We start from the raw sequence: 26,523 nt of genomic DNA on the forward strand, positions 1-26,523 counted from the left end.
GAGCATTTTACTTCCCACTGATTTTTGCGCTGCATATTCGCTGGCAGAAAATTCATTAGATTTTGAAAAATATATCAATGTAAATTGAGGGCTCGATATCGCAGTATATCATTTTATACTATGGATGTAGGTGTGAATTTCACCCTTTGTGAAATGTGGAGTTCCTTCTTCAGTGATAGATCTACAGAAGGAGATGTCGCTGCGGCAGGTCCGCAGTGCAGACAGAACGTAGCCTTAGGGGGGGACCTGAATCACATGCAGTGATCTTTTTATACTTGCCAAATTTTTGAAATGCAATTTTGGAAGTATATTATGAACCTTGTAGATTTCCTCTCCTGATTTTTATTATTTGGAACAGGAAAACAAGTATAAACGTGTATATTCGAGTGATTTTATAAGAAATTTTTATTACGAATATTAAATACACAAATATCAAAAATATCCAAACTCTTTCTTGTATGTAGAAGCGCAGCAATTAGAGGCTTTTTCTAAGAACAGGACTAGGTTTGTTTAGCGTCACACTTGGCCATCCGTTCGTCCATTGATGTGACTGGCAGTGTTTGAAGCTGCTGATCCCCTCTTGTGTGGAGCTGACAGTGCAGAAGTGTTAACGTTTCTCACTCGTTACCGGAGAATACAATGGTAGCCATCTGGGTTTTGCACTGCAAAAAAAAATTAAAATATAAACTCATACGAAAGAATGCTGTTTTTTGGGTTTCCCCGAATATTACACTGTAGATTGTCATCTTTTGTAAGATCCTTTTAGTTGCAGCTGTAGGCAAATGTAATTTTATTATTGGATTCTTTGATAAAAGAAGATTAGGGGTGCAAGGTTTAACATAAGGCTGTGTTGAGATATCAAACAGAAATACAAAATTCTTATTGCATAACAGAAATTTATTTTTATTTGGTGACAGATCCATCCAATGATGGACCCAAATGGCTCCCGATGAGCCCCCAATCACTATAATGAAGCCAGTCCTTTTACTGGGAAAAAAAATGTTGCTGCGTACTTAAGATATGGAATCTGCAGTGGATGCTCCACAGAGATGTGAACTAAGCCCAAGGAGAACTGCTGCACTACATGTCCTCGGCTTGATCTGCAGCATGCGCATATGCAGGCGCAGCTCCCAGGATACTAGATCAGTCACTTTCACTACTTAATGCCGATTAGTTGGCTTTGACACTGGTATGTTTGGAAGACTAAGCCCCAGCTGCGCAATGATCTGCTGAAGGTTTAAGGAGGAAAATGAACATTCGCCATCCCCTTCGTCCAGTATAAAGGTGTCGCATAGATGGCCCCTACAATCAGCTTGTTGCTGGGGGTCATGATTTACGGAATGGGGTTTTCAAACCATTTATGTAGATAAATACCCAGCTTTTTTATGCATGGAGTTGTAATTTAGTAACAGCTTGCGCTGTTCAAGGCTCCTGAAAATATGTATGTTACATAAAGACAATAATGTATGTTGTAATAATATGGATTGGATTAGTGGCATGTACACAGTGGTGCTGATCGATTCTGACTAAGCAACCCGTCTAGTTAATTATAGCGGAGCTATAGGTATATCATGCATTATATATACTGTTAGCCAACCAATGAGTTTGTCTATGAAACAAATGAACTCACATTTTTGCAGCGTAGCTGTAAAGCAGGATTCATCCAGCATGTTTCTCACCATCTGGGGGGGGGACACAGAACCAGGTTAGAATCTGTATATTGCCACAAAAACGCTCAACATTGCATAATATGGTAAAAATAGTGTACAAATCCTGAGCTGGTGCGTTGTGTAATATGGAGCACAGTAGTTTGGAGGGCGTGCTCGATGTTTCCTCTGACGTGATTTGATTGCTGGATCATGATATCTATTCCATTGTGAAAGTAATTTATTAGATATATCTGCATGATGCAGCTGAAATCCATCCTCTGTCCTTGTTTTTTGTGGTGTTGTAGTATGTGATGATTGGATGAGTATTATGAGTTTATGGCAATTGTCGGCCAATAGCTATTCTCTACCTCTCCCATGCGAAGTTATCATGTGTTTTTAATGGGGAGAAGGAAAGAGGCTATTGCCAGACTCCTAGTGGTGTCTTATCTTCTGCAGGAAAAGTATCGGACATATTGACAGCCAACATGGCTGATCAGTTGGGATACACATGAATGGTTTGTCCTAACTCATCAATGTAACCTCATTTGATGCGAGTTATGGAAACCTTTGAATGTTCTCACCAGAACTGGGAAACCAGTAGTGCCCGAGCTGTTGGATTTTTATGATGTGAGGTCCATTATTAGACCAGCCCTTCATGAGTAATAGACTATTCGTAAACTTCACAACCTAGTGGTTATGAGCTGCTTATGTTATATGGAAATTGGTAAATCCCAGATAGAATGAAGATATTGTTAGAACCTTGCTGTTAGGTTTTTTTTTTCCTTTGCTGGTCACATGACCTTGTTGGCCTATTTAATCCTGCTCCGCCCTTCTGGCTTTGCTGGACTTCATTGTATATCTACTTTCTAGCTAGCCTGTGCTCTGTATCTAGCTCTGTTAGTTTGCTTGGTCTACGGACCTCTATGTTCTATCTATTTTGTTTGTTCGTCTGTCTGCTACTATTTCTGTTAGGAGGTGTCCCATATTCCTCCCAGTCCTTAGTACTTGTAGGGATTCCCTCCCCACATCTATAGGTCTCCGTACAGACTAGATTAGGACTTTAGCAGGTCTGATCGCAGGATCAGGTTCCCTGTTACATCGTAGGGATTCAGCTGAGTCCTATAGTAGGGACAGATCTCCTCTCTTTCCTTAGCTTTGGTAGCAGAACATAACAGTAAGTCCAGCCTGCAAATTCTCTAAGGAAAGATTTTTTTTTTTTTTTTTTGTTGTTCCATCATGGTGTCTGTTCAGGATTTGGCTAAACACCTGCAGGGACTCTCTCTGGAAGTGGCCGAGCTCCGTCAGCACGTGAGTAACTGTCCTGGAGCATATTTCTTGGAGCCTAAGGTATGTTTGCCGGATTTATTTTTTGGTGAACATCGAGAATTTTTTTCATTTAAAAATGCTTGCTTATTGTATTTTCGTTTGAGACCCAAGTCCTCTGGGGATGAATCCCAGCGCGTAGGGTTCATAATGTCACTTTTGCGCAAAGAGCCTCAGGAGTGGGCCTTTTCTTTGCAACCTAGTGATACATGCTTCAGATCAGTGGATAGTTTTTTTTCTGCTTTAGGATTATTATATGATGATCCTGACCGTGTGGCATCAGCTGAGACTGAGTTGAGACGTTTAAAACAAGGATCAGGTAATGTGGAAAAATATTGTACTCATTTTCGTCGTTGGTCCACTCAAACAGGGTGGAACGATTCTGCTCTGAAAAGTCTATTTCTTGCTGGGCTCAGTGAAAGGGTTAAAGACCTGCTAATTGCTTATCCTACACCTGAGGATTTGAAACAGGCTATGCAATTAGCTATACGGGTGGATAGAAGACTGCGTGCTAGGGTTAATGAGAGCAAATCCTCTGCTATGTCAGTTTCTGGTTATGATAATGTGTGTACTAACAGTGGTGAACCGATGGAGATTGGATCGGTGGCACCTCGCTCTCAAGAAAAAGACCGTCGTTTTTCGGAAGGCTTGTGTTTCTATTGCGGAAAATCTGGTCATTTGATTAAAGGCTGTGAGCTTCGTATGAAGAAAGAAAAAAAAATGGTCAGTCACGCCCGTATTGCCTGTTTAAATTCCAAGGGTATATTTTTAGCTGCTTCCACGATTGCTCAGGAAAAATTAATGGAATTTCGGGTGTTTGTTGATTGCGGGTCTACACTGAATGTAATTGATGGGGGATTCGTGGAAAAACTCAATTTAAAACCTGAACCTTTATCATCCCCCATTGCTGTGGTTTCTGTGGATGGCTCCCCTTTGAAGAATATTACTCTCAAGGTCAGTGAATTTCCTCTCACTATTAATGGTGTTCACCATGAGAAATTGGATTTGGTAGTGTTGAATAACTTGCCTTCTCCAGTAATATTGGGTTTGCCCTGGTTAAAATTTCACAATCCTGTACTGGATTGGTCTACCAGTGAAATTAAATCCTGGAGCCATAAATGTTATGACAAGTGTTGTTACGGGCGTATTGCAGCTTTGGATAGGGGAGAATTGCCTGTTCCTATTCAGGATTTTTGGAGAGTTTTTTCTGAGAAAGAATCGCAGGTTTTGCCTCCCCATAGAGACTATGATTGTTCTATTGAATTTGTCCCTGGAGCGATTCTTCCTAAAAGTCGTTTATTTAACCTTACTATTCCTGAGAGGAAGGCTTTGGAGGAATACATACAGACAAGTTTGGCCGCCGGTCACATTAGGCCCTCTAAGTCTCCTGTGGCGGTTGGATTTTTTTTTGTAAAAAAAAAAGGACGGCGGTTTACGTCCTTGTCTGGATTTTCGTGAGATTAACAAAATTACGGTACGCAATCCTTACCCACTGCCATTGATTCCTGATCTGTTTAACCAGTTATTGGGGGCCAAGTGGTTCTCTAAAATTGACCTTAAGGGGGCATACAATCTGTTGCGCATGAAGGAGGGTGATGAATGGAAGACTGCTTTTAACACTCCTGTGGGTCATTTTGAGAATCTGGTTATGCCTTTTGGTCTTACTAATGCTCCTGCATTTTTTCAGAATCTGATTAATGACATCCTTAGACCTTTGATCGGTAAAAATGTGGTTGTGTATTTGGATGACATTTTGATTTATTCGCCAGATCTGGAGTCTCATTGGCGGAGCGTGCGTGAGGTATTACAGTTATTAATGGACAATTCGCTTTTTGCTAAGCTGGAGAAATGTGAGTTCGCTGTACAGAGAATTAGTTTTTTGGGCTACATTATCTCCAGCAAAGGTTTTGAGATGGATCCGGTTAAGGTTCAGGCTGTGCAGGAATGGCCTAGGCCTATTGGTTTGAAATCGATACAGAGGTTTTTGGGTTTCGCCAATTACTATAGAAAATTCATAAAAAATTTTTCTAGTATTGTCAAACCTCTGACTGATCTCACCAGGAAAGGTGCTGATGCGGTTCAGTGGTCTTCTGAGGCCATTGAAGCTTTTGTGTATCTCAAGGAGAGGTTCACCTCTGCTCCCATCCTTATGCAGCCTGATGTTACTAGGCCGTTTTTGGTTGAGGTTGATGCTTCCTCTGTGGGGGTTGGCGCAGTATTGTCTCAGGATAACGGGGATGGATTACATCCCTGTGCCTTTTTTTCAAAAAAATTTTCGGAGACTGAATTGAATTACGATATTGGTAATCGGGAATTATTGGCTATTAAACTCGCATTTGAACACTGGCGCCACTTCTTGGAAGGTGCGGAATTTCCCGTTCAGGTTCTTACGGATCATAAAAATCTGATATATCTTGATGCTGCCAAGCGCCTGAATGCCCGTCAGGCTAGGTGGGCACTGTTTTTCTCGCGGTTTAATTTCTCCGTTACTTACATCCCTGGTACTAAGAATGTTAAGGCGGATGCCTTGTCTCGCAGTTTTTCTCCCATAGTCGGTGCTGAGAAAGAGGAAAACATTTTACAAGAAGGTGTTGTGATAGCTGCTTTAGACTCCGTTTTGGAAGATGAGATTCTTAAAGCTCAGGAGAATGCCCCATCTAACACTCCTCATGGGAGGTTGTTTGTGCCTGGGACCTTTAGGAGAGATTTGTTTGTTGAGTGTCACGAATCTCGGTTGGCAGGTCATCCCGGAATCTCTGAGACCAAGAGACTGGTGGGTCGCAGTTTTTGGTGGCCTGGATGGCAGAAGGAAGTCATTAAGTGGGTGCGCCAATGTACTGTGTGTGCTAGATCCAAGTCTTCGCATGCTCCTGCTGCGGGGTTGCTTTGCCCTCTGGAGGTTCCTAGTGCACCTTGGACACATTTGGCTATGGACTTTATAACTGACCTTCCCCCCTCTGAGGGTTTTACTGTCATCTGGGTGGTCGTGGACCGTTTTAGCAAGATGTGTCACTTGGTTCCCTTTGTCAAACTGCCCTGCGCTAAAACTCTCGCTAAGGCCTTTGTCAAGGAAATTGTCAGACTTCATGGCGTTCCTACTGACATTGTTTCTGATAGGGGTCCTCAGTTCGTGGCTCGTTTTTGGCGTGCCTTTTGTGACCGGTTGGGAATTCATTTGTCGTTTTCGTCCGGATATCATCCTGAATCTAATGGCCAGACAGAAAGGAAAAACCAGGATGTTGAGCAGTTCTTGCGTTGTTTTGTGGCAGACAATCAAGAGGGGTGGTCTGAGTTTCTGCCACTTGCCGAATTTGCTCTGAACAATCATACATCTTCTTCTGCTGGTTGTTCGCCTTTTTTTTGTTGTTCTGGGAGACATCCGTCGTTTGGGTCGTTCTCCAAGTTGGGATCTGCCGTGCCTGAGGAGGAGAATTTTTCCGGTGATTTGGAAAGAGTTCGGACGGATGTGCGTGGTAATCTTCAGGAGGCCAACAGAAAATCTAAAGACTACTTTGATAGGAAACGACAGGAGGTTTTGTTCGCTGTTGGTGACATGGTTTGGTTGTCCTCTAGGAATCTGCGGTTGAGGATTCCTTCTAAGAAATTGGGTCCCAAGTTTGTAGGGCCCTTTAAGGTGCTTCAGGTTGTCAACCAATCTGCTGTTAGGTTGGAGGTTCCTACCTCCTGGAGAATTAATCCGGTCTTTCATGTCTCTCTGTTAAAAAAAGCTGTTGTGTCGGATGGTGACGCCTCTGCCTCTGTTCCTCCGGTGGTGGAGGACGGGGAATATGAAATTTCTCGCATCCTTGACTCTAGACGGTATAGAGGTAGTTTGCAGTATCTTGTGGCCTGGAAAGGTTTCGGACCCGAGGATAACTCTTGGGTGAGGTCAGATGATGTTTCCGCGTCCAGACTTATCAGAGCGTTTCACAGGAGATCTCCTGATAAGCCTGGTCCTAGGGGATCCGGAGGATCCTCTTAGAAGGGGGGGTACTGTTAGAACCTTGCTGTTAGGTTTTTTTTTCCTTTGCTGGTCACATGACCTTGTTGGCCTATTTAATCCTGCTCCGCCCTTCTGGCTTTGCTGGACTTCATTGTATATCTACTTTCTAGCTAGCCTGTGCTCTGTATCTAGCTCTGTTAGTTTGCTTGGTCTACGGACCTCTATGTTCTATCTATTTTGTTTGTTCGTCTGTCTGCTACTATTTCTGTTAGGAGGTGTCCCATATTCCTCCCAGTCCTTAGTACTTGTAGGGATTCCCTCCCCACATCTATAGGTCTCCGTACAGACTAGATTAGGACTTTAGCAGGTCTGATCGCAGGATCAGGTTCCCTGTTACATCGTAGGGATTCAGCTGAGTCCTATAGTAGGGACAGATCTCCTCTCTTTCCTTAGCTTTGGTAGCAGAACATAACAGATATCATGAAACCTTACAATGGATACCTACCATGTCACTCAGCAGGATAAGGATCCCGTGGGGGCCAGTCCGGGAGATCCGTAAGATGTGGTTTGCTGGGACACTGAATAGGTCGGCCAGTTTGTTGGTCAGTTCGGCTGCAGTCACATCTTCCATGTAGATCTCCTGATATAGGGCTGAGAGAAATAGAAGATGAACCCCATTAATTCTTCTGCTGTACATCACCTCGCCCCTGTTATTTCATTCTATATCTCCTATATAATTTAGCTGAAATCTCATCACCATTGGCCGCTCTAAGACTAAAGATGAAAAAACGTACATGACAACTGATGTTGATTCCAGTCCTTCTGTTGCTGGCGGCCATAAGAGAACCAAAACCTGTTTTCTCATGGCTTTGATATTCCTTGCCTGTCAGAAGCAATGTCGAGCCACTGGCTGAAGACTGTCGTTTTACATTGCGGTTATGTGTGAGCGGATGGCCTTGGGCATATGGGTGTTGACTTTTACATTCCCTACAGTTTCTGTTTTGTTTTATTCTCTCTGCCTAGTTCATGTGCATGCTATTTTGTACTATAGCTGTAATTCTCCAACTTTCCCAGATTAGGGAGGCTGTTCTCCATACTGACTATACGGCTGCAGAAGAGGCAGATGATGAGAATGGGCAGGAGCACTGGCACATTAATACTGCATGACTATCATAGCACCATGTATGCCAGAGGTCTTATCCAATGCTAGGTATAAGGTCTCTGGCACATACTTGTTATATCTCACTTTTTATATGATGTAAGGACGACACTGCTGTATTATGAGAAGCAGGGCCTGCGTCGGGGCAGGCAAACTAGGCATTTGCCTAGGGCCCCCACTCTCCCAGGGTGCCCTCAGCCAGTGGGTGAGCCGCTAATAGCGGCACACCATGTGGCCGCTATGGGGCTCGTGAGTCTGTACCGGCTCGGGGCCCCCCCTTCCCCGATGTCGATAGTCAGTACACTCCCCTCCACCCCCTTCACCCTCCTAGAAGCCAATACAGTTGGAAGCAATGATGGAGTAGAGAGTGTCAGGTGACGCTCCCTCTCATCATTCCCCCTCTGCATCTGACGCAGTGGGCGCGATGACGTCACTTGATCGCGCGCCACGCTGTGCCGGGCAATGGAGCTGCTGAGACGTGCTGCAGAGACTGGAGCAGCAGGGGAAAGGGGAGAAGTGAGTATTGTATTTATTCTTTTTTCAAATCAGTGAGTATGTGGTGGCTATAATACTGGATGACTATGAGGAGTGCATTATTCTATATGTACTATATGGGAGCTGCATTATGCAATATGGAGGACTATGCGGAGTGCATTTATACTATATGAAAGACTCTTCCTCAGCCGGTGTAAAGAGACCGGGAAACAAGCGTTGAACGACTTCAATATTTTTGATCTCGCTCGTTTAACGTCCTGAACTCAGCGCATGTAAATACAACAGAAATGTTTGTGTGATGGTGCAGTATCTTGGCATTTGGGGCCCCACTTAAAACTTTTGTCCGGGGCCCCACTTTGTCTAAAATCGGCCCTGATGAGAAGTATCCATGTGTAAGGAAACTTCATGGCTCCTCATTCCCTCTTTGAATAACTTTCCCAGAGAATGAATGGGGGGAGATTAGGATTTATTTTTGCCTAGTGAGAAACGCTATAGAGAGAACCAACGTGTCATGCTCCGACCTTTTGGGCCCAGGGAGATTCCATCATGGATGGTTCAGCAACCAGAATGCTGCAGGTTGCTTATCTCTGATTTCTACATTTAGGCCACGGCCCCACCTATCAGTATTTGGTCAGTATTCGGTCAGTATTTTTTCTCAGGAGTGGGAGCCAAAACCAGGAGTGGGTGATAAATGCAGAATTGGTGACTTGTTTCTATTATACCTTTTCTCTGATTGTTCCTCACCTGGTTTTGGCTCCCACTCCTGAGAAAAATTACTGACCGAATACTGATAGTGGGGCCGTGGCCTTACACTGCTCCTTTAGCATTTTGGGCCTTTTCTTGCCAAGGAACATTACACTGTCAAAAAATACCAAAATAGTGACTTGCACATAACTCTTGGATTCTCCCCATAGTTGCGGTGCAATCATTATACAGTACTGTGCAAAAATTTTAGGCATGTGTAGAAAAAAAAAAAAAGCTGCGGCGTAAGTGCTTTTATTCGCCTTCAGTGCCGGCACCGTTCCAGCGGTGTCAGCACTGCACTCACATTCTCGGGGCTCACATGAGATTGTTATGTTATGTGAGCCCTGTGTCCAATCAGCGCTAACATCACTGTCACGTATAAGTAATCAAGAAGTGAGCGGCCCGCTACAGCGCTCACTCCCTCTTGATTACTTATACGTCCAAAGGCGAGAACAGTGATGTCAGCGCTGATTGGGCGCAGGGCTCACATGACATATCCTCACGTGATCCCCGAGAATGCGAGTGCCAACACTACTGGAACGACTCTGGCATGGGAGGTTAGTATAGGTGTTGTTATTTTAATGGGGACAAACCTTCAGATTGAAAAGGGGTTGTCCTAGTGATGGACAACCCCTTTAAGGGTATTCTGTTGGCACAGAATGACTGTTCAAATTCACTCCTGCCGCTCGGTGCTTCATGGTGGGGCCAACTATTTAAATACACCTTCCCACCTGCCTGTTTGCCATTGATCTCCACCATCCCCCCCCCCCCTTATTTGATTGACAGTTCTGGCTTCATAGGGCCAGAGAAGGTAGGAGATGAATGGAAACCAAACAGGTGGGAAGGTGTATTTAAATGACTGGCACCAAGCGGCTCCTGTACTTGGTTTGAACAATTTTCTTTGTGGTGACAGAGTCCCTTTAATAGTTTATCAATAACAAAATGCAAAGAGAATGAATCAAAAAAATCTAAATCAAATAAATATTTGGTGTGACCACCCTTTGCTAGAGCATCTAGAAGAATTTATGCTGTTTTGAAGGCGATGCTAGGGACTATGTAGGATTATAGTCAGATGCATGAGTAACCAATTATACCAAATGGGTGATAATGATCATTATTTTCATATGTAGGTTGAAAAACTGTCATTAACTGACACTGAAAGAGTTGTGTAGGAAGCTTAAAACTTTTTGAGGAAGAGCCAAACTGCTACAAAAGTGAGGAAGAAGACTGTTTCTTGTCATAGGAAATGCCATGGTAAGACTGACCACATTAATAAGACACAAGGTTATACTATGTCAAAAAGTTTACCCCTAAGCAAGATTTCAAAGTAGACAAGAGTTTCAAGATTTGCTGTCCACCTCCTTTGCATATGTGGCACCCCAGGGGTCTGGTTTTCCACAGTAACAGCAATGTTATGTCTGAGAGCAGGTGGGAGGTCTCTTGGTCAGGGATCCTATGCATGCCACACCTCCTGCCCAGTCCTGGGAGGGGAAGAACTTCCCCTATATAAACCTAGGGCTGAGGCAGGGTGAGTGAGTAGAGAAGAAGCAGAGAAAAGAAGCAAATATAGGAAGAAACAACAGGAGCTCTGTGGGAGCAGTGTTACAAGGAGTCAGGGGCTGGCAGCTGCAGAGCTCGCCCTGACTGAGAAGTTATCACCGGACCCGGAGTCCGAGGCTGTGGGGACTAACTCCTATCCAGCAGCAGAAACCGACCGGCAGGGGATTGCAGGTCCTCTGGCCCAGAAACCCGAAGGCCCCGAGTCACCGGCCATACGGGTGAGCACCACACGGTACACTCAGGGACGTGGGCTACTTATACCCGCCTCTAGCAAGGTAGCCAGAAGAGTATCGTTAGTTTGGGAGGCCTACAACTCCGCCTGGCCAGGGGAGATCCCATCTGCTCAAGGACTGACCAGGCCCCAATCGCTAGCCAGTACTCCGGGAGGGTCTATCTTTGTCACCAGTAAAGACCCTGAACTACACAGTACAGTCTCCGAGTGGTTCCTGCTACCCCCATCATCCACGTCGGCTGCCCTGAGGCCATACCCCTCCCGTTGGGGGTTATACTATCACGCTGCACAATCCTACCACCGGCCTCCGCGGTCTGCCCTGCAGCAGCAGCTCCCTGGCTGCACTCAACGGGTGGCGTAGTCGTCCAACATCTACCGCTAAAACAGCGCCACTTAGTCTGACTCCCTGGGCACGGACCGGATCACCGCCACGAGACTACAACCCTCAACAGATCCGGCTCCGGGTAAGCTCCCGCGTGCGCAACGCAGCGCGACACAGGCCCAGGGGCGCGTCACATACACCTCAAGAAATGGGCAATGTTGAGGAACTTAGATCCAGAGGTCTTAGTACAGCTGATGAAAGACACATTATTAAAGAATTGTGGTCAAAAAGCCATATCTTCAACATGGAAACAAGGCAACCTAACTATGCTTGAAATCTTAAGAACTAGAGTGTAGAAAAATGGCAGCAGGTGCTCTGGACTGATGTCAAAATTTTAAATATTTTGGCTGTAACAAAAGGTAGTTAGGTCACTAACGGGCTGGAGAACAGTACAATAATTAGGAGTCCTGGAAGTGATCTGACCCCCAACAGAGCACTGATCTCAACATCATTGAGTCTCTCTGGGATAACCTGAAGGGACAGAAGGATTTGCACAAGCCTCTACATCCACAGAAGGTCTGTGGTTAGTTCCCCAAGATGTTTGGAATAAACTTCCTGCCAAGTTCCTTCAAAACCTGTGTGCAAGTGTATCTAGAAGAAGTGATGCTGTTTTAAAAGACAAATGACAGTCATTCCAAATATTGATTTTAATTACTAATCTCTCTTGTTCATTCACTTTGTTTACTTTTATCAATTAACAAAATGCAATTTAACATTTCTAATTTTTTTTTAAAGCAGTCTTACTTTGCAGCATTTTTTTTTTCAACATCTGCCTAAAACGTTTGCACAGTATTGCATTTCTGTCATCTAAATTTATAAAACCAGAGAGAAAAAGAGAGCCAACTCACCCACTCTCCTTGGCGTCCTGAAACCCGGAACTCAAGGAACAATTGCATAAATGGAAAAAGTACAAAATTGTTCCAGCTTCTGTCGTATGCAAAAAGATTTATTGGTAAAATGGAAATTCTATGGAGAAAAGGGAAATTGAAACGAGTTGCTATGTCCCTTTTCTCCATGGAATTTCCATTTTACCAATAAATCTTTTTGCACACGACAGAAGCTGGAACAATTTTGTACTTTTTCCATCTAAATTTATAGTTTGTTAGATGTAAGCCCTAATTCACCTTCAGTGTAATCCTCTCTTAGCCTTAGGCTGTGTGCCCACGATGCGTTTTTGGTGCGTATTTGCAGCGCGTAAACGCTCCAGAAACGCATTTCATACCTTATCCCATGACTTCCTATGACATTCTGCAAGTTCTGTGCACATGGTCCGTATTTTTTCTGTGCAGATTTTACTCACAGAAAAAATACGGACATGACCTATTCTTGTGCGTTTCTGCATGCGTATTTGCCTATACAATGCATTGGAAAAACGCATGGCAAAAACGCATGTAAAAAACGCATGTGTTTTTCTGCCAAGGAGATGCAGAAATACTCAGGAAAATTTCTGCTTCATTTCTGCATCGTGGGCACTAAGCCTAAGCCTTACTAAGACTGGAAGTGCCTTGCGCCTAGTATCTCGATCCCTTCGAATTGTCCACTTGCCAAGTAGGAGAGTAATCCTGCTTGGCATTTGCGTTGCAAGATCATAATCTGTTGCTGGTTTATTTGGTCACAACAACATTGTGGCTGTGCCCAGAATGTGACATTGGTCATAGGAAGTGCATCATAGAGGGGGATTATACTGATAGTGTTGCCTGTGATAAGGCATTAGTCACCGGGTGTGGAGGGAACACACATTACAACGTTCAACAACGTAAACCGCATGGACAGCAGTGCTCACCGGTCTGTATTGCATCTGTGTCTTGGTTCTTGGCTGATGACTCTGTACTAATGTACAATGTGAGACGAGGCCGTACAGACCTGTTGGGACAGACAGATGGAGAATTTTGTTCTTTTTCCCCCCATATATTACTGATTTCCTTAAAAAGTGAGCTTGGGCAACAAGCAAATTCCACCCCTACATGTATAAAAGATACCACCATACAGTATCCAAGTAATGTAATCGTAAAGTGACATCTTTACACTGCCATATATTGCTCACATATTACTGTCATCAGTGGTTAAAAAAAACTGCTATATAAATTCTAAATATTTTTTCCCATACAGTGTTAATAGACCCTAATCAATACTGCCTTATAGATCAGTGTAGAGCAGGAGATGGCGGATGATGTCTCCTATTTCTTTCCTATTGGTCATAAAACTGTTGTGTAACTTCCTCAAGTTGTTCCTTGGACCCCATTTTGCCTACCCTATTAAACCTTATACCCATAAATCTTTTAACCATAAACCTCACTGAACCGCATCTTCAAACATTGACTCCTGAAAATGATTTCCCAATGTTCTACATGTGACAGAGCAAATGGTATTTACCTTGATGTCAGAGCATGAGACAATCGGATCCCATCTGCCACTCCACAGATTTGAGTAAGGTCCCTGCGCGTCATTTTTAGGAGGTCCGCACCTGGTGGAAGGACCAATTTGGAAATTAGGACTTGTAAACTGAGTGTCTTTAGACTATATGCAGACTGGGTTTTGTTGTGGTGTTATTGAAGCAGATCCACTCAGAAATCAAAGATCACCCCATCTCCCATGATGGATGGTGTCGATGAAGAAAAGGTTGGACAGTGTGAATTCAAACTCCCGATTCTTTGTTCTCCTGTTAGAGAAGCCGCTGCCAGATGAGGCTGATTGTGGCTTACTAATCTCTCCCCATAGAGAACACAGGAACGCTGAGAGATGTAGGGCGGCAATAGAAGGGAGACTATGGGATTTCCATTATACCTCTATATATGTGATTCCGGAGGTTCTATTTCCATTTTTTTTTTCCTGTATGAATCTGGTATTAAAAATTGTCCTGTATGATGGAGACCCTTATTTTATAGAATGGTAACGGAAGAAGCTGTGGGAACTGTCGGCATCTACATCAGATTTATATAGGTTCCTGACAGTAGAAATGAGGTCATATCCCCATCGCTGAGCCCTGTGTTATACCACCATGTACGACAGCAGGGTAAATTGAATTTGACAATAATGAAATATGTTTCTGTATCAGTCTAGCATGTAAACTGATCTGCACTGGGTCTAATGAAAAGATTACATGCTATAGGGCTGGCTAGCATGTAAATGTCATAGTATTATGGTACATTACCATGCAGTTTTGAGATTTGCATAATATATCATCTGTAACCAGAGACATATGACTAGATAATGAGGATATCATTAGTCTGACATAGAAATTGCAGCAATACCATTACAGAACATCAAAAGTGAACAAGTGGAGGAGACAAATTACCCCGGGGGCCTCCAATTATTACCCTTATTACCTGTGAAATTGCAAAATGTTCGGCAGTAATTAGAGAATCGGTTTCGCAGCAGCCATTGCTGGGTGTCGCTGATGCAGGCGGAGGGACTGAGACTCTGGAGATTGATAATAAGAAACAGTATTGGTGATGACAAAGGAATATAATGCACCTTATCGGCGGCAGAGGGCAGTGCCATGTCTTGTTTAGGCTTGGTGTGTTCACTTTATGTCTGCTTCTTCCAGTATGCCCATATTACAAAGTCTCTTCCATAAAACTTGTAAAAAAACAAACCCTAAAACTTAACTTAATTTAAGGGGTTCTATGAGCTTAGAAAAAAAGGTCTTTTTTGTGAGAAGTTGCACCTCTCTTAGACTTTGTTTGGTATTGCAGCTCCGTTACTCTTACCGAAATTTGGCTGCACTACCAGACTGTGGACAAGAGTGGTGACGTTTCTTCTCTCCTACTAACACTCAACCTCTGACTCCTCAGTTTGGGATAGATACTCGTGTTTTCATGAGGTAGATCAGATGCTCACCTCTCCTGTACACTCTGTGGAGCTGTCTGAGGCACATACAGGGGATGCACAGATCCTATGGGAGAAAATGGGAATCGACATGTCATTAAGGTATAGAGCATTGACTAAATATTCCACTATGGTTTCCTGTGCTTCGTACCATCAAGCTGCTTACGAATAATTTGGTTCATCTCTATAAGCCCAGACAGGGAGGCATTGGCATTTACCTGTCAGGGGTGGGCACTTTGAAGTTACGTGGTGAGCAGATGCCAGGAGTGATGCTAGGACTTCTGGGTGTTTCAACCTCTGGCCAAGGTATGCACTACACAAACATAAAGTTATTAATCCCTCAGATTTCATGAAAAAATACACAGTATGACCTCACAAAAGTGAGTATAAGCCGCAGTGTGGGTACCTCAGTAAGGATAGTGGTTTCACAAGGGGGTTGGTACTTCTCACGATCTAGCGCTGAACGCTTCTCCACCTTCTCACGATCTGTCTTCTGCTTACGGTCTGCTCCTTTGGGCTGGGAACAGATGCAAGGAAATGTAGATAAGGACCATAGAGTGTATAAGCTGGTGTGAAGTGACCACTTCTAGCAAGTGTTGGATGCCGGTAGCTGTAGTTTTGCAGCAGTTGTCCAGCCTTAGGTTAGAGACTACTCTACATTGTCTGGTCTGGCTACCTTGAACACTTTGACTTGGCAGCTACAGGAATACAAGTGCTCAGTAAAGTTGCCCTGAGAGTCGGCCTTGTAGGTGTCCACCTGGATTCGGAAGGGGGCTCCTTTTTCTCCACCGTTTTTTCTTTGGGTGAACTCTGTACTGATACAGTGAACCTGAAAAATAATTGGATTTTACTGACTTAAGCCATTACCCCAGCGGTATCCTACAGTTCACAGTTATTTATTGCCAGTGAAAGACACCAAGGTCTGTCCACTAAAGTCGCTCGCTTTTTCCTCACCTGTATGAAGACAGACGTTCTTTTACTGGGATCCCATAGAAATTCAATGACGTTCAATACACTGGGATGTACCAGAGGGTTAATGACTCCCACAGACAAAGGGACATCTGGAATGAAGAACACAAGACATGAAGCCCCAGGCGATTAACGTGAAACTTTTTCTATCTAAAAATAATGGGGGATTTATTATGAGAGATAAGTGGTCGCCAGAGGTGTATGGCAGTGGAATATTCCCCTATGCTCATAGAAAGCATGTGCGCATTGGTCAAGCTAAGGTTGATTCCACACATCCGACTACTCCGATCAGCAGACCCGGCTTGACTGCCAGGACTCCCAACCTGTACTAAGCACTTCATAGGAATATGTGAAGCAGTTGGGTAAGGGCAGGAGACCTGGTGGTCTAGTCTTCTGATCCGGGTACAATTGATGTGTAAAGTTGGCCTCAGTGCTTATGGTGGGAGGAAATGCAGAGCGCTGTGGTTCTATTCACATCTGTACTATTTTTAAAGAGAATCTGTCAGCAGGTTTTTGCTATGTAACCTGTTGGCAGCATGAGATGAGGGCTAAGACACTGATTTCAGTGATATCTCACTTATTAGGGTGCTTTCACACTGAGTTTAGGCACCTGTATAACAGGATTCGGACCTATGCGCCGACGGTGCCATAGACTATAATGGTGCTGACAGAGTGAACACGCGCTCTGACGTGCATCATTTTTCGGGTGTGTACTTCTACTGAAGGAGGACACCTAGATGAAGTCTACTACGTCTAAGTGTCTGCCTCCAGTAGATGAACATAATGCACGACAGAGCGCATGTTCACTCTGTCAGCACCATTATATTCTATGGCCCCATTGGTGTAGTCATCGAACGGGTGCCTAAACGCAATGTGAAAGCACCCTTAGGCTGTGTGCTGCTGTTTCCATACTGTGAATGTTTTATCACCAGGACTTTATCACAGCCCAAACTAGCTCCCTAGTGCCAAGTGGTCCTACCACGCCCCCTTCTGTGATAAGCAGCTCACTGTCAATAGACAATGTACATAGAAATCTGTGGTGTGAGCGGGGTCAGCTTTCTGAGCTCTGCTACATCTAAAAACTCTGATTGTGTCACAACTGCTGCACCTAGTAATCTAAGTGATACATCACTGGAATCGGGGTCTCTTTTCCTACATTATATTGCTCTCAGATGAGGTATCAAAAACCTGATGATAGATTCCCTTCAACAATTATTCTGTGCTGTCATATGAGCAAAATAATGAGATTGAGAGCGAGCCGTATAAGACTTCTAATGAAGTCTACTTGGTTTCCGCCATGATATTTGTCATTTTGCCAGAAAAAATAGTGTGGCATGCTGTACTGCTTTTTTCCAGTATATATGTCAAAATCTGGGCTGGAGCCTCCAAACGCAGATGTGAACCTAGACCCTTAATATCCCCCACCCCTGTTGTGCAGTGATATTGCCTCAGAGATAAAGCTGCTGTGTTACAGATGATTATAGGGAGGACTTGTTATTTAAAGCGAGTGTACCTATATCCAGAATTCTGTCTCCTGGGTGACTGAGCTGCCAGCTTTCCAATTGCTGTCTTTCACTATATTGCAGGCGCCTGTCATGGAAAGCCACACGGATTACACTCTGTGGAAGAGATAAGAAAGACATGATGTGTCAAGTTCCAAGCTACGTTATGGCGTATGTCATGTACTGTAATGTCACCTAATGGCAGTGCATCCTGATCTATGCCAACCTTTTGAGCACCATTTTTCAGTTTACACATAGAGTACACTATCACCATCCCCTCCGCCAACACACACACACTATACACATATATGCACACACACATAATATACTTACACATTAATATACACACATACATATATACACATACACACATAATATATACGCATTAATATACAAACATAATATACACACATACATACATATATACACATAATATATACACATTTATATACACACATATATACATATATACGCATACACACATACATATATACACATACACATAATATATACGCATTAATATACACACATAATATACACACATACATACATATATACACATACACACATAATATATACGCATTAATATACACACAATATACACATACATATATACGCACTATACACATATATGCACACACACATAATATACTTACACATTAATATATACACATAATATACACACATAAATACATATATACACATACACACATAATATATACACATTAATATACACACATAATATACACACATACATACATATATACACATCCACACATAATATATACGCATACACATACATGCATATATACACATACACATAATATATACGCATTAATATACACACATAATATACACACATAATATATACGCATTAATATACACACATAATATACATACATACATATACATACACACATAATATATACACATTAATATACACACACATAATATACAAACACGCATAATATATACACACACAAATAACATACACACACGCATACACACACTTTCCCCTGGAAGTTAAACCAGCTAAGGCTATGCGCCCACGATGCAGAAATGAAGCAGAAAATTTCTGCAGCATTTCTGCATCTCCCTGGCAGAAAAAACGCATGCAGATTGTGCATGCGTTTTTCCTGCAGAATACATGCGGATCCACATGCGGGTTCACATGCGTTTCCGCATGCAGATTGACAAGCGCTTTCCAGGCGATAGCATCACTTGGAAAGTGCTTGACAACTAGGTCACACTGTATAAATCCATGCAAACAGCATGGATTTATACAGTGTGAACCGTAAAAATTAAAACAAATAAAGCTATACTCACCCCCGAGGCCCCGGCGTGGCTGCAGCGCTGCTTCCTGTCTGGTTCCCGGCTGCCGGCATATCGCGAGACAGAGCGGTGAAGGGCCTGCGGTCACATGACTGTGACGTCACCGCAGGTCCTCAAGTGATGCCGGCATTCAGAGAGAAGCCGCCGGACAGGTGAATATAACTTTATTTGTTATTTTATTCTTTTTTTACAGGTAGAATGGTACCCAGGTCTGGATGAGAATCTCCTCTCCTCCGGAACTGGGTACCATCCGCACATAGAGACGCATAGAAGCCGCTTGTACAAATATACAGTCACGGTTTCTATGCGTCTCAATGCAAGTCAATGGCGGGAGTTCCGCTGCGCTTCCGCAAAATTAAATGACATGCTGCGGATTTTTGTACGCAGCATAAACGCTGCGGAAAAATCCGCAGCATGTGCATAGAACATGCGGAATCCCCTTGGGGACCATGTGGTGCGGATTACCTAGCGTTTTACAAGCGTTTCCGCTGCGGAAATTCCGCAGCATAAACGCTTGAAAAACGCTACGTGGGCACTCAGCCATATACTTGCTAAGCCCCCACACTACTCTGGTGGTCTCAGGTCTGTCTTTGTTTATTTGGCTGCAGTAATGATGTGTCATCTACCTATGAGGCCACTGCTGTGTCCAACGATTAGCTGCAGCGGTCTTGTGAGTAGATTACACATCATCATTACAAAGACGTGGGGTATTTAAGAGTTAACTATTGATCTTTCTATTTTATGACCAGCAGAACTGCGAATGTAGCTCTGAAGTATAAGCGGCTAACATAGGACATTTTCAAAAAACATCACAGAAGAAGATACAGCCTTACCCACACCAAATCAGTTTACAAATGCACTAGCAGGATGCAGCAGACCCCCATGATAAACGCAGGGGCAGCACAGGTGCAAAATACTGATGAAAGTAACCACTCAAAACCACTTTTTACTTTATGACTAGCAGAACTGCGAATGCAGCTCTGAAGTATGGGACGGACGGTCCAAATTGTGTAATGCATTTATAAATGGTACAACCTTTTCCTGTAGAATGTGTGGGTGTATTATATACACACTATGAATAAAATCTTGCATATTACAGCACACAGGTCCAGATTTACATTACAGGTATTGTAAAAAAAAAAAAAAAGCAAGAACTAATGTCTGTAAGACGTGTGCACCAACCTTTAGTGACCGACGACTTTCTGCTATGTCACTTGCTCCCTTCCAGTTACTTAACAAGCGGATCTCATAGGACTGACCTACAACCAATTAGTAAAGAGCAGAAATAAGAACTCAGATAATATGACCGGGATACAGGATTTGCTATGGACTGTATAATAGGACAAAATGATCACGAGCTACATTCTCTTCCCTGAAGGTAATTTTGAAAGCTAAAATGACCTGTCATAGATGTTGCATCTGTCAGGTCATCCTCATTTATTGATTTTCTATTCATTTAATTAATACTCCTGACTTCCTCATACTTTGGTTCCCCCTGCTGGTTACATAGCTGTTCTGCGGCATAATAATGCACTAATGTAGACAGGACTGGGTCCTAGATCACCTTATCAGATGCTGTAATTTATCAGTGAGTCCCAAATCATGTTCGGTATTATTCACACTAGACTCTTCGGATGGGCTGACAACTTTAGGAAATGTGTTTATATAATACTCTGGTAAAATTATAACATTACATATACATGTATTTAATCTTATCTTCTCCTTGGGCTGCCATTCAATAAGTGACATTTAGAGCGGATCTTCCCCATAAATAGAGTATTGGAGTTTTTTATGATAATTACATGACACTTCCATGTATTAGGTAATGTGCATGTAATGCCTATTCGCTTGCTTGGCTTTTATTTGCTGTCCTGCTGGTTTTCTGAGTGTTAGTACTAACTGGAACTGGTTCCAGCAGGAGGATGACTGGACCAAAGCCGCAACCAAAACACTATAAGACAAGCTGTCACGTATTCCTTAGATGATGGCAGTTGTACCTTCCCACGTTATCATTAGGTAGGCAATGAATCCTTAAAAAATAAATGCATAGACCATCTGTTTAGGCAGTGTAGAACCACAAGTACCATCAAGCCTCTAAGCCTTAGTGGAGGAAGTTTTAGTGCTTTACTAGACTCATTGATTTAATGGATATGATATGAGGAGTCAGCCTATCTTCGTGCACTCTGCACCGATTTAAAGGGGTGGCAAACTTTCCAAGGATAAAGAATGAAATGAGACCGGAGCAGTGGAACATTACACTCCATGGCCTGTGCCAGTATTTGGAGTGGAGCCTACATGGTGGCATCATCATTGTAAGGCAGGATTTAATTAAATTGTGTGTGTATAGATATATATATATGTATATATGTATATGTATATATATATATATATAATATGTTATAGAGCTTTGCTATAAACTGGTCCTGGCTTGCATTAAAGGGTCAGGGCCGGTTTTAGACAAAGTGGGGCCCCAAATGCTTACATATTGCACCATCACACAGAAACAATTAGGTTTCATCTACATGGGCTGAGTTCAGGCCATTAAACTAGTGCAATCGACTATAGTCAATTAGTTCAGCGCTTGTTTACTAGCCTCCATACCCCGGCTGATGAAGAATGATGGGCACAGAATGATCACTAATAGATCAGTCTGTCCCTATACAGTATCATGATGTCACCAAACGTCCTGATGCACTCTCAATATAGGAAACTACACTGGTAATGCAGAACTGCTATGATCAATGTTGTTTCTGCTGTAAAAATGTTGGGGCCACTAAAGGGGTTGGGGCCCTTGGCATTTGCCCAGTTTGCTTTCCCACCACCCACTTATTCTTGCCTTGTAACGGGGTATTCCAGTAGGTAGAATTAATACCCAACCACTTGATAGATGAAAACTTTTTGATCAGTGGGTTCCCAACTGCTAGAACCGCCACCGATTGCCAGAATCCGGTACTCAAGGAACGGCAGTGTGCATGCCTGACTGTTGCTCCATTCATTTTCTGTGGGACTGCCGCACACTGCCACTCCATTCTGATGGGGATAAAAGGACCCCGTTATGATGATTGGTGGAGATCTCCGTGGTTCTCTTGACCACTACCACTTGGTGGATAGGTGATAACTACTTACTACTAGAATACCCATTTAAACTGCAACATTACATAGAAATACAAGTGATTGACATACATCATCAACAGCGACGAATATCACATCAATCCTAGTGTATGTTGTACTAACACAAGAATGAACCTTAATGTGCTATTAGTTCTATACAATTCCTTATGGTGCCGTTTTATAATACTCAGCATGGGTACTATGGTTATGACAAACTGATAGCCATTTAAATAACGTTAGTAATAACTCCTTCTTTACCCTGGTTGAGGTAGGTGAGCGTCTCCTCATGTAGCTTCACGGCTGGAGAGCTGGGAGCACAGAGGACACACTGGAAGGCCGGGCACAGCGGGGTGGGCATGGGCTGGTCCTCTTGTTTCAGAAAAGGCAGTGGTATGGTCTCCCTGTAAACCACATATAGAAAAACAGAATGGAATGGAATTTAGGAAAGTTTAATATTATATACAAGATAAAGCTACTCCACCCCTCAATGTAAATTATAACAATACTAGTCATGGTGGAATTCTGAACCCATATAATACCAGGAGGTGTGTAGGCTCAGTACATTCATACAGATCACTGAAGTTCAAGATGACAACAAATATTTCTTGCAGCAGCTGCAGAACCTCCTTTTAAGAAGAAGCATCCTCTCCATGATTGATTTTTATGCACCTCCCCCTAAACTTAAAGCAGCTGGGAAAAATAACTGTAGCTGCTGAAGAACCTCTTTTGTGACGGAATAGGCAGTCGATGGCTGAGATTTTAATTCATGCCTGTTAAATACTGCATGTTCCTTAAAGGATTAGTCCCATTTTTAGATGGTATAACTTATCCATTGAAACATGGATTTACAGCGCCCTACCTTAATGATGAGGGGGTGTGCCATGTGTACCATCCTTCCATTCATCCTCTATGCGACTGCTGGGAAAAGCAGAGTTCAGTACTTGACTATTTCCAGAAGTCCCTCAGTGGATGATTGTGGTGTAACTGTATGACTTCTACACTAGTCAGATGGAGCAGTTCAGAGCCCGCTCTCGGGATCAGTGGGGGTCTATGCAGTTAGCTATCCTATGGATTGGTCATAACTTCTAAAACTGAGAATAACCCTTTAATTGTAGAGCTTTATCCAGGGCGCATCTCACTAGTCTCCCATCATTTGTGCCTACCCCACAACCTTATACCTTCTTGGTTAAATCTGACCACAGCTCCCCTAAATATAAATATAAATATATATATATATATATATATATATATATATATATATATATATATTCTTAACCCTTTCAGAGACAGATCTTAAAGTCTTCGGATTGGCATAGATAGTCCATTGTCCGGTCAGCTAGATTTGACCTCTGTGACCCCCCCTGAGTGACACTAGGCATGCGCTGTACCACTTTCCGCCACGTTGACTCCACTTGTCTTTTTTCAGGCAGCTACATGCCCAGGCCATTAACTATTATGAGTCTGCCAGGCGGCGTTTGAAAAAGCAGAATGGAGCTAAGATATGCCACCAATGACTATCCTTAGACAACTCCTTTAAAAAGTAACTTTAAAAACCGTCATGCCATTATATAAAAATATACTATTTTCCTATGGATTCAAATAATACCAAGACCATCACGTACATCTTTGAGCGCCTGCGTAGGCAGTAGCGTTGTATCAGTTACCTGTAGATGGCATTGGTTGGGCTCTGGTAATGTTCAGCGGGTGTGGGCCAGTAATGCTCAGGTTGGCTGTGCCAGAACAGCATGGTGAATCCTTACTTCTGATACAATGAAGTTTGGGTTTAGTAGTCCAGGAAGTGAAAAGACAGAAGCATTGTCAGAATGAACCTGCTCTTATAAAGCAGAAGGATGACAATAGAGGCTGGGTCTATGTCTGCACCTGTCACCCAAGCTTCAGCGGCTCCTATTGGCTGCTAGGGATGATCCAGCCCAGTGTCCAGAGAGAGTGAGTATCTGTATACATATATACAAACATGGAGACATCACACAGGGCTCACTGTTTATATGTACGCAAGAGCGCAAAGGAAGAGAAAACTCACAACACCAATATACACTGTCATGTCACACAGTGCAGGCACACTCCGCACCTACTGATAAGGAGACAGACTTCTTATCTGCTCGGCAACACACAGCAGACCATATCTACACTACAGACAAGCGCATGAAATGAATGGGTTAATAAGGTTGAGCAATGCCTGAAAGGGGTATTTTCATTTATTTCATAGATCAAATGCCAGAAAATACACCCTGTAGTAAGTAAACAGTAATAGTACATGTAAATAACAGGGCACTTAGTTAACACTATTTTGATCAAAAAAGCATAAAAGCCATCCCACCACGACAAGGTGAACCCAATCGGGATGGTCAGCCGACCTCAAAATAGATAAGGGCAGAGCAGGACAGGGGCCCGACTGTTCAGCCACCTGTCCATGGGAAGCTATATACATGAAATGCCTTTCTTAAAAAAAAGGGAGCCACGCTCCTGTTTGTACATTTTTGCTCTATTTCATAGATGTAGATCCGATATCTGGAACCCACATTTATCTCAAGAATGGGGATCTCATTTGCTGGCTAGCATATGCTTGGCCATCTCTATTAACTTCTATGGGAATTTCTGAAAACCGGTAATCTAGCGAGCTTGGATATTTTTGGAATTTCCATAAAAGTTCAGTGAGAGACGAGCATGCGTGGTCACCTCTCTACTGACAGTGGCTGAGAAACTGGGGACTTCTATTCTTAAATTAGTTACAGATTCCAGAATTGGGCCCCACATCTATTACTGTTGTGGCCTCATATCCCATGGGCGTTTTATTTATTTATTTTACTCACTTATATAGCGCCATTAATTCCACAGCGCTTTACAGACATTATCGGCACTGTCCCCATCGGGGCTCACAATCTACATTCCCTATCACGCAAAAATAGGGAACATACAAACTCCTTGCAGATGTTGTCCTTGGTGGGATTTGAACCCAGGACTCCAACACTGCAAAGCTGCACTGCTAACCACTGAGCCACCATGCTGCCCCGTACCACAAATGTCTGAACTGAGAATACCTGTCTAAAAGGATCGTAACCATTTCAAAGATTACCACTCCAGAAGCTGAGGAACACCAAAAAAAGTTGTTACTCGTTCTCTTTGGGTCCAGCACTGCCTCTCACTGCTGCTCCAGTGACTGTGTACAGGCTGCAGCAGTGATGTCACAGCGACAGCTCTGAAGCCAATCACTGAGCGTAGCTACATTGCCAGTGTAAACAGCCCAAGCTGCTGAACTCTGCAACCTATACGATATCACTGGAATAGCAGCCATCGACAGTACTGGACCCTGGGAGGGTGAGGAACAGATCAATTTCTTTTTGGTGTTTTTTTTTGCCTCAGTGGGGCTCTGTGAAAGTGGATAACCCTTTTAATTGGAATACATCTTGAAGGGATCAGCCTATGAACTTAAGAGTTGTAAGTTTCTGGCCCCCAATGCAATTTGTGTAGAAGATCCCCTCCTACCCCAACTATCATGTGCCATTTATAATATTGGTGTCTTCTTGTGTTGCATTTTGGCTTGGGCCACATTACAAACCAGGCATGAGTATAATTATACCCCTAAATGCTACTTACAGTGCTGCTCACCATTATTGGCACCCCTTCATTTTTTTCATAGACTGTACAATATCTTCAGAAATAAATGGAAATGTACCAAAGTTATATCCTCAGGATTTTTTAATTAGTGGTCCAAAGTAATACAACAATAAAACATTGTTTTTCAACTTCCATATTGCAATTTCAAAGAATAAAATGAATAAACAGCATGTGTAGCCATAAAGGCACCCCTAATTAACACTTGGTTGCACACCCTTTGGCATTACTGACAGCCTCCAAACGTTTCTTGTAGCCATCTATAAGCTTCTTGCACTTCTCAGCTGGAATTTTCTCCCACTCTTCCTTAGCAGTTTGTTCAAGCTCTTGAATGTTTGCATGGTTCTTTTTCCCAATGGCAGATTTCAGCTCACTCCAAAGATTTTCAATGGGATTGAGGGCAGAACTCATTGCTGGCCATTTTAAAACAGTCCATTTTTTCTTTTTCAACCATTCCTGTGTACTTTTAGATGTGCGCTTTGGGTCATTGTCTTGCTGGGGGACCCATGATCTTCGACTCAAACCAAATTTTCTTACACTGGGTATTACATTTCGTTCTAAAATCTTGATAATTCTCAGATTTCATGATTCCTGTGCTACGGTCAAAGGTTCCAGTACTAGATGCAGCAAAGCAACCCCACAGCATTATGGATCCTCCACC

General features: G+C 43.0%; 1 protein-coding gene across 2 annotated transcripts; it reads right to left on the reverse strand.

Moving 5' to 3' along the window:
• Positions 1 to 387: 387 nt before the first annotated feature.
• Positions 388 to 24,253, reverse strand: LOC141272566 (transcription factor CP2-like protein 1). 2 transcript variants are annotated; one of them, XM_073683419.1, is made up of 15 exons: positions 23,894 to 24,253; positions 22,488 to 22,630; positions 20,301 to 20,377; positions 17,798 to 17,903; positions 16,270 to 16,376; positions 15,992 to 16,144; positions 15,722 to 15,832; positions 15,534 to 15,628; positions 15,328 to 15,382; positions 14,814 to 14,907; positions 13,861 to 13,951; positions 13,271 to 13,350; positions 7,421 to 7,566; positions 1,631 to 1,682; positions 388 to 662 (listed from the first exon to the last, which is right to left on the reverse strand). In XM_073683419.1, exons 1-15 carry the CDS (start codon positions 23,974 to 23,976, stop codon positions 625 to 627), a joined length of 1,431 nt encoding a protein of 476 aa, XP_073539520.1. In that variant the 5' UTR covers positions 23,977 to 24,253; the 3' UTR covers positions 388 to 624. The 2 variants fall into 2 exon arrangements, 1 of the variants encoding a protein (XP_073539520.1); XR_012322019.1 differs by lacking the exon at positions 13,271 to 13,350.
• Positions 24,254 to 26,523: the final 2,270 nt, after the last annotated feature.

This window comes from Phyllobates terribilis, unplaced genomic scaffold (assembly GCF_046119375.1).
Source record: "Phyllobates terribilis strain yellow unplaced genomic scaffold, ASM4611937v1 Scaffold_5__5_contigs__length_657084704, whole genome shotgun sequence".
Taxonomy (NCBI): Eukaryota; Metazoa; Chordata; class Amphibia; order Anura; family Dendrobatidae; genus Phyllobates; species Phyllobates terribilis.

Excerpts from the sequence above, each read along its gene's own strand:
- LOC141272566 (XM_073683419.1), bottom strand. The coding sequence starts at position 23,976 with ATGCTGTTCTGGCACAGCCAACCTGAGCATTACTGGCCCACACCCGCT. Across the intron at positions 17,904-20,300 it reads AAAGTCGTCGGTCACTAAAG|AGTGTAATCCGTGTGGCTTT; the intron begins GTTGGTGCACAC and ends TCTCTTCCACAG. Across the intron at positions 1,683-7,420 it reads TTATCCTGCTGAGTGACATG|ATGGTGAGAAACATGCTGGA; the intron begins GTAGGTATCCAT and ends TCCCCCCCCCAG.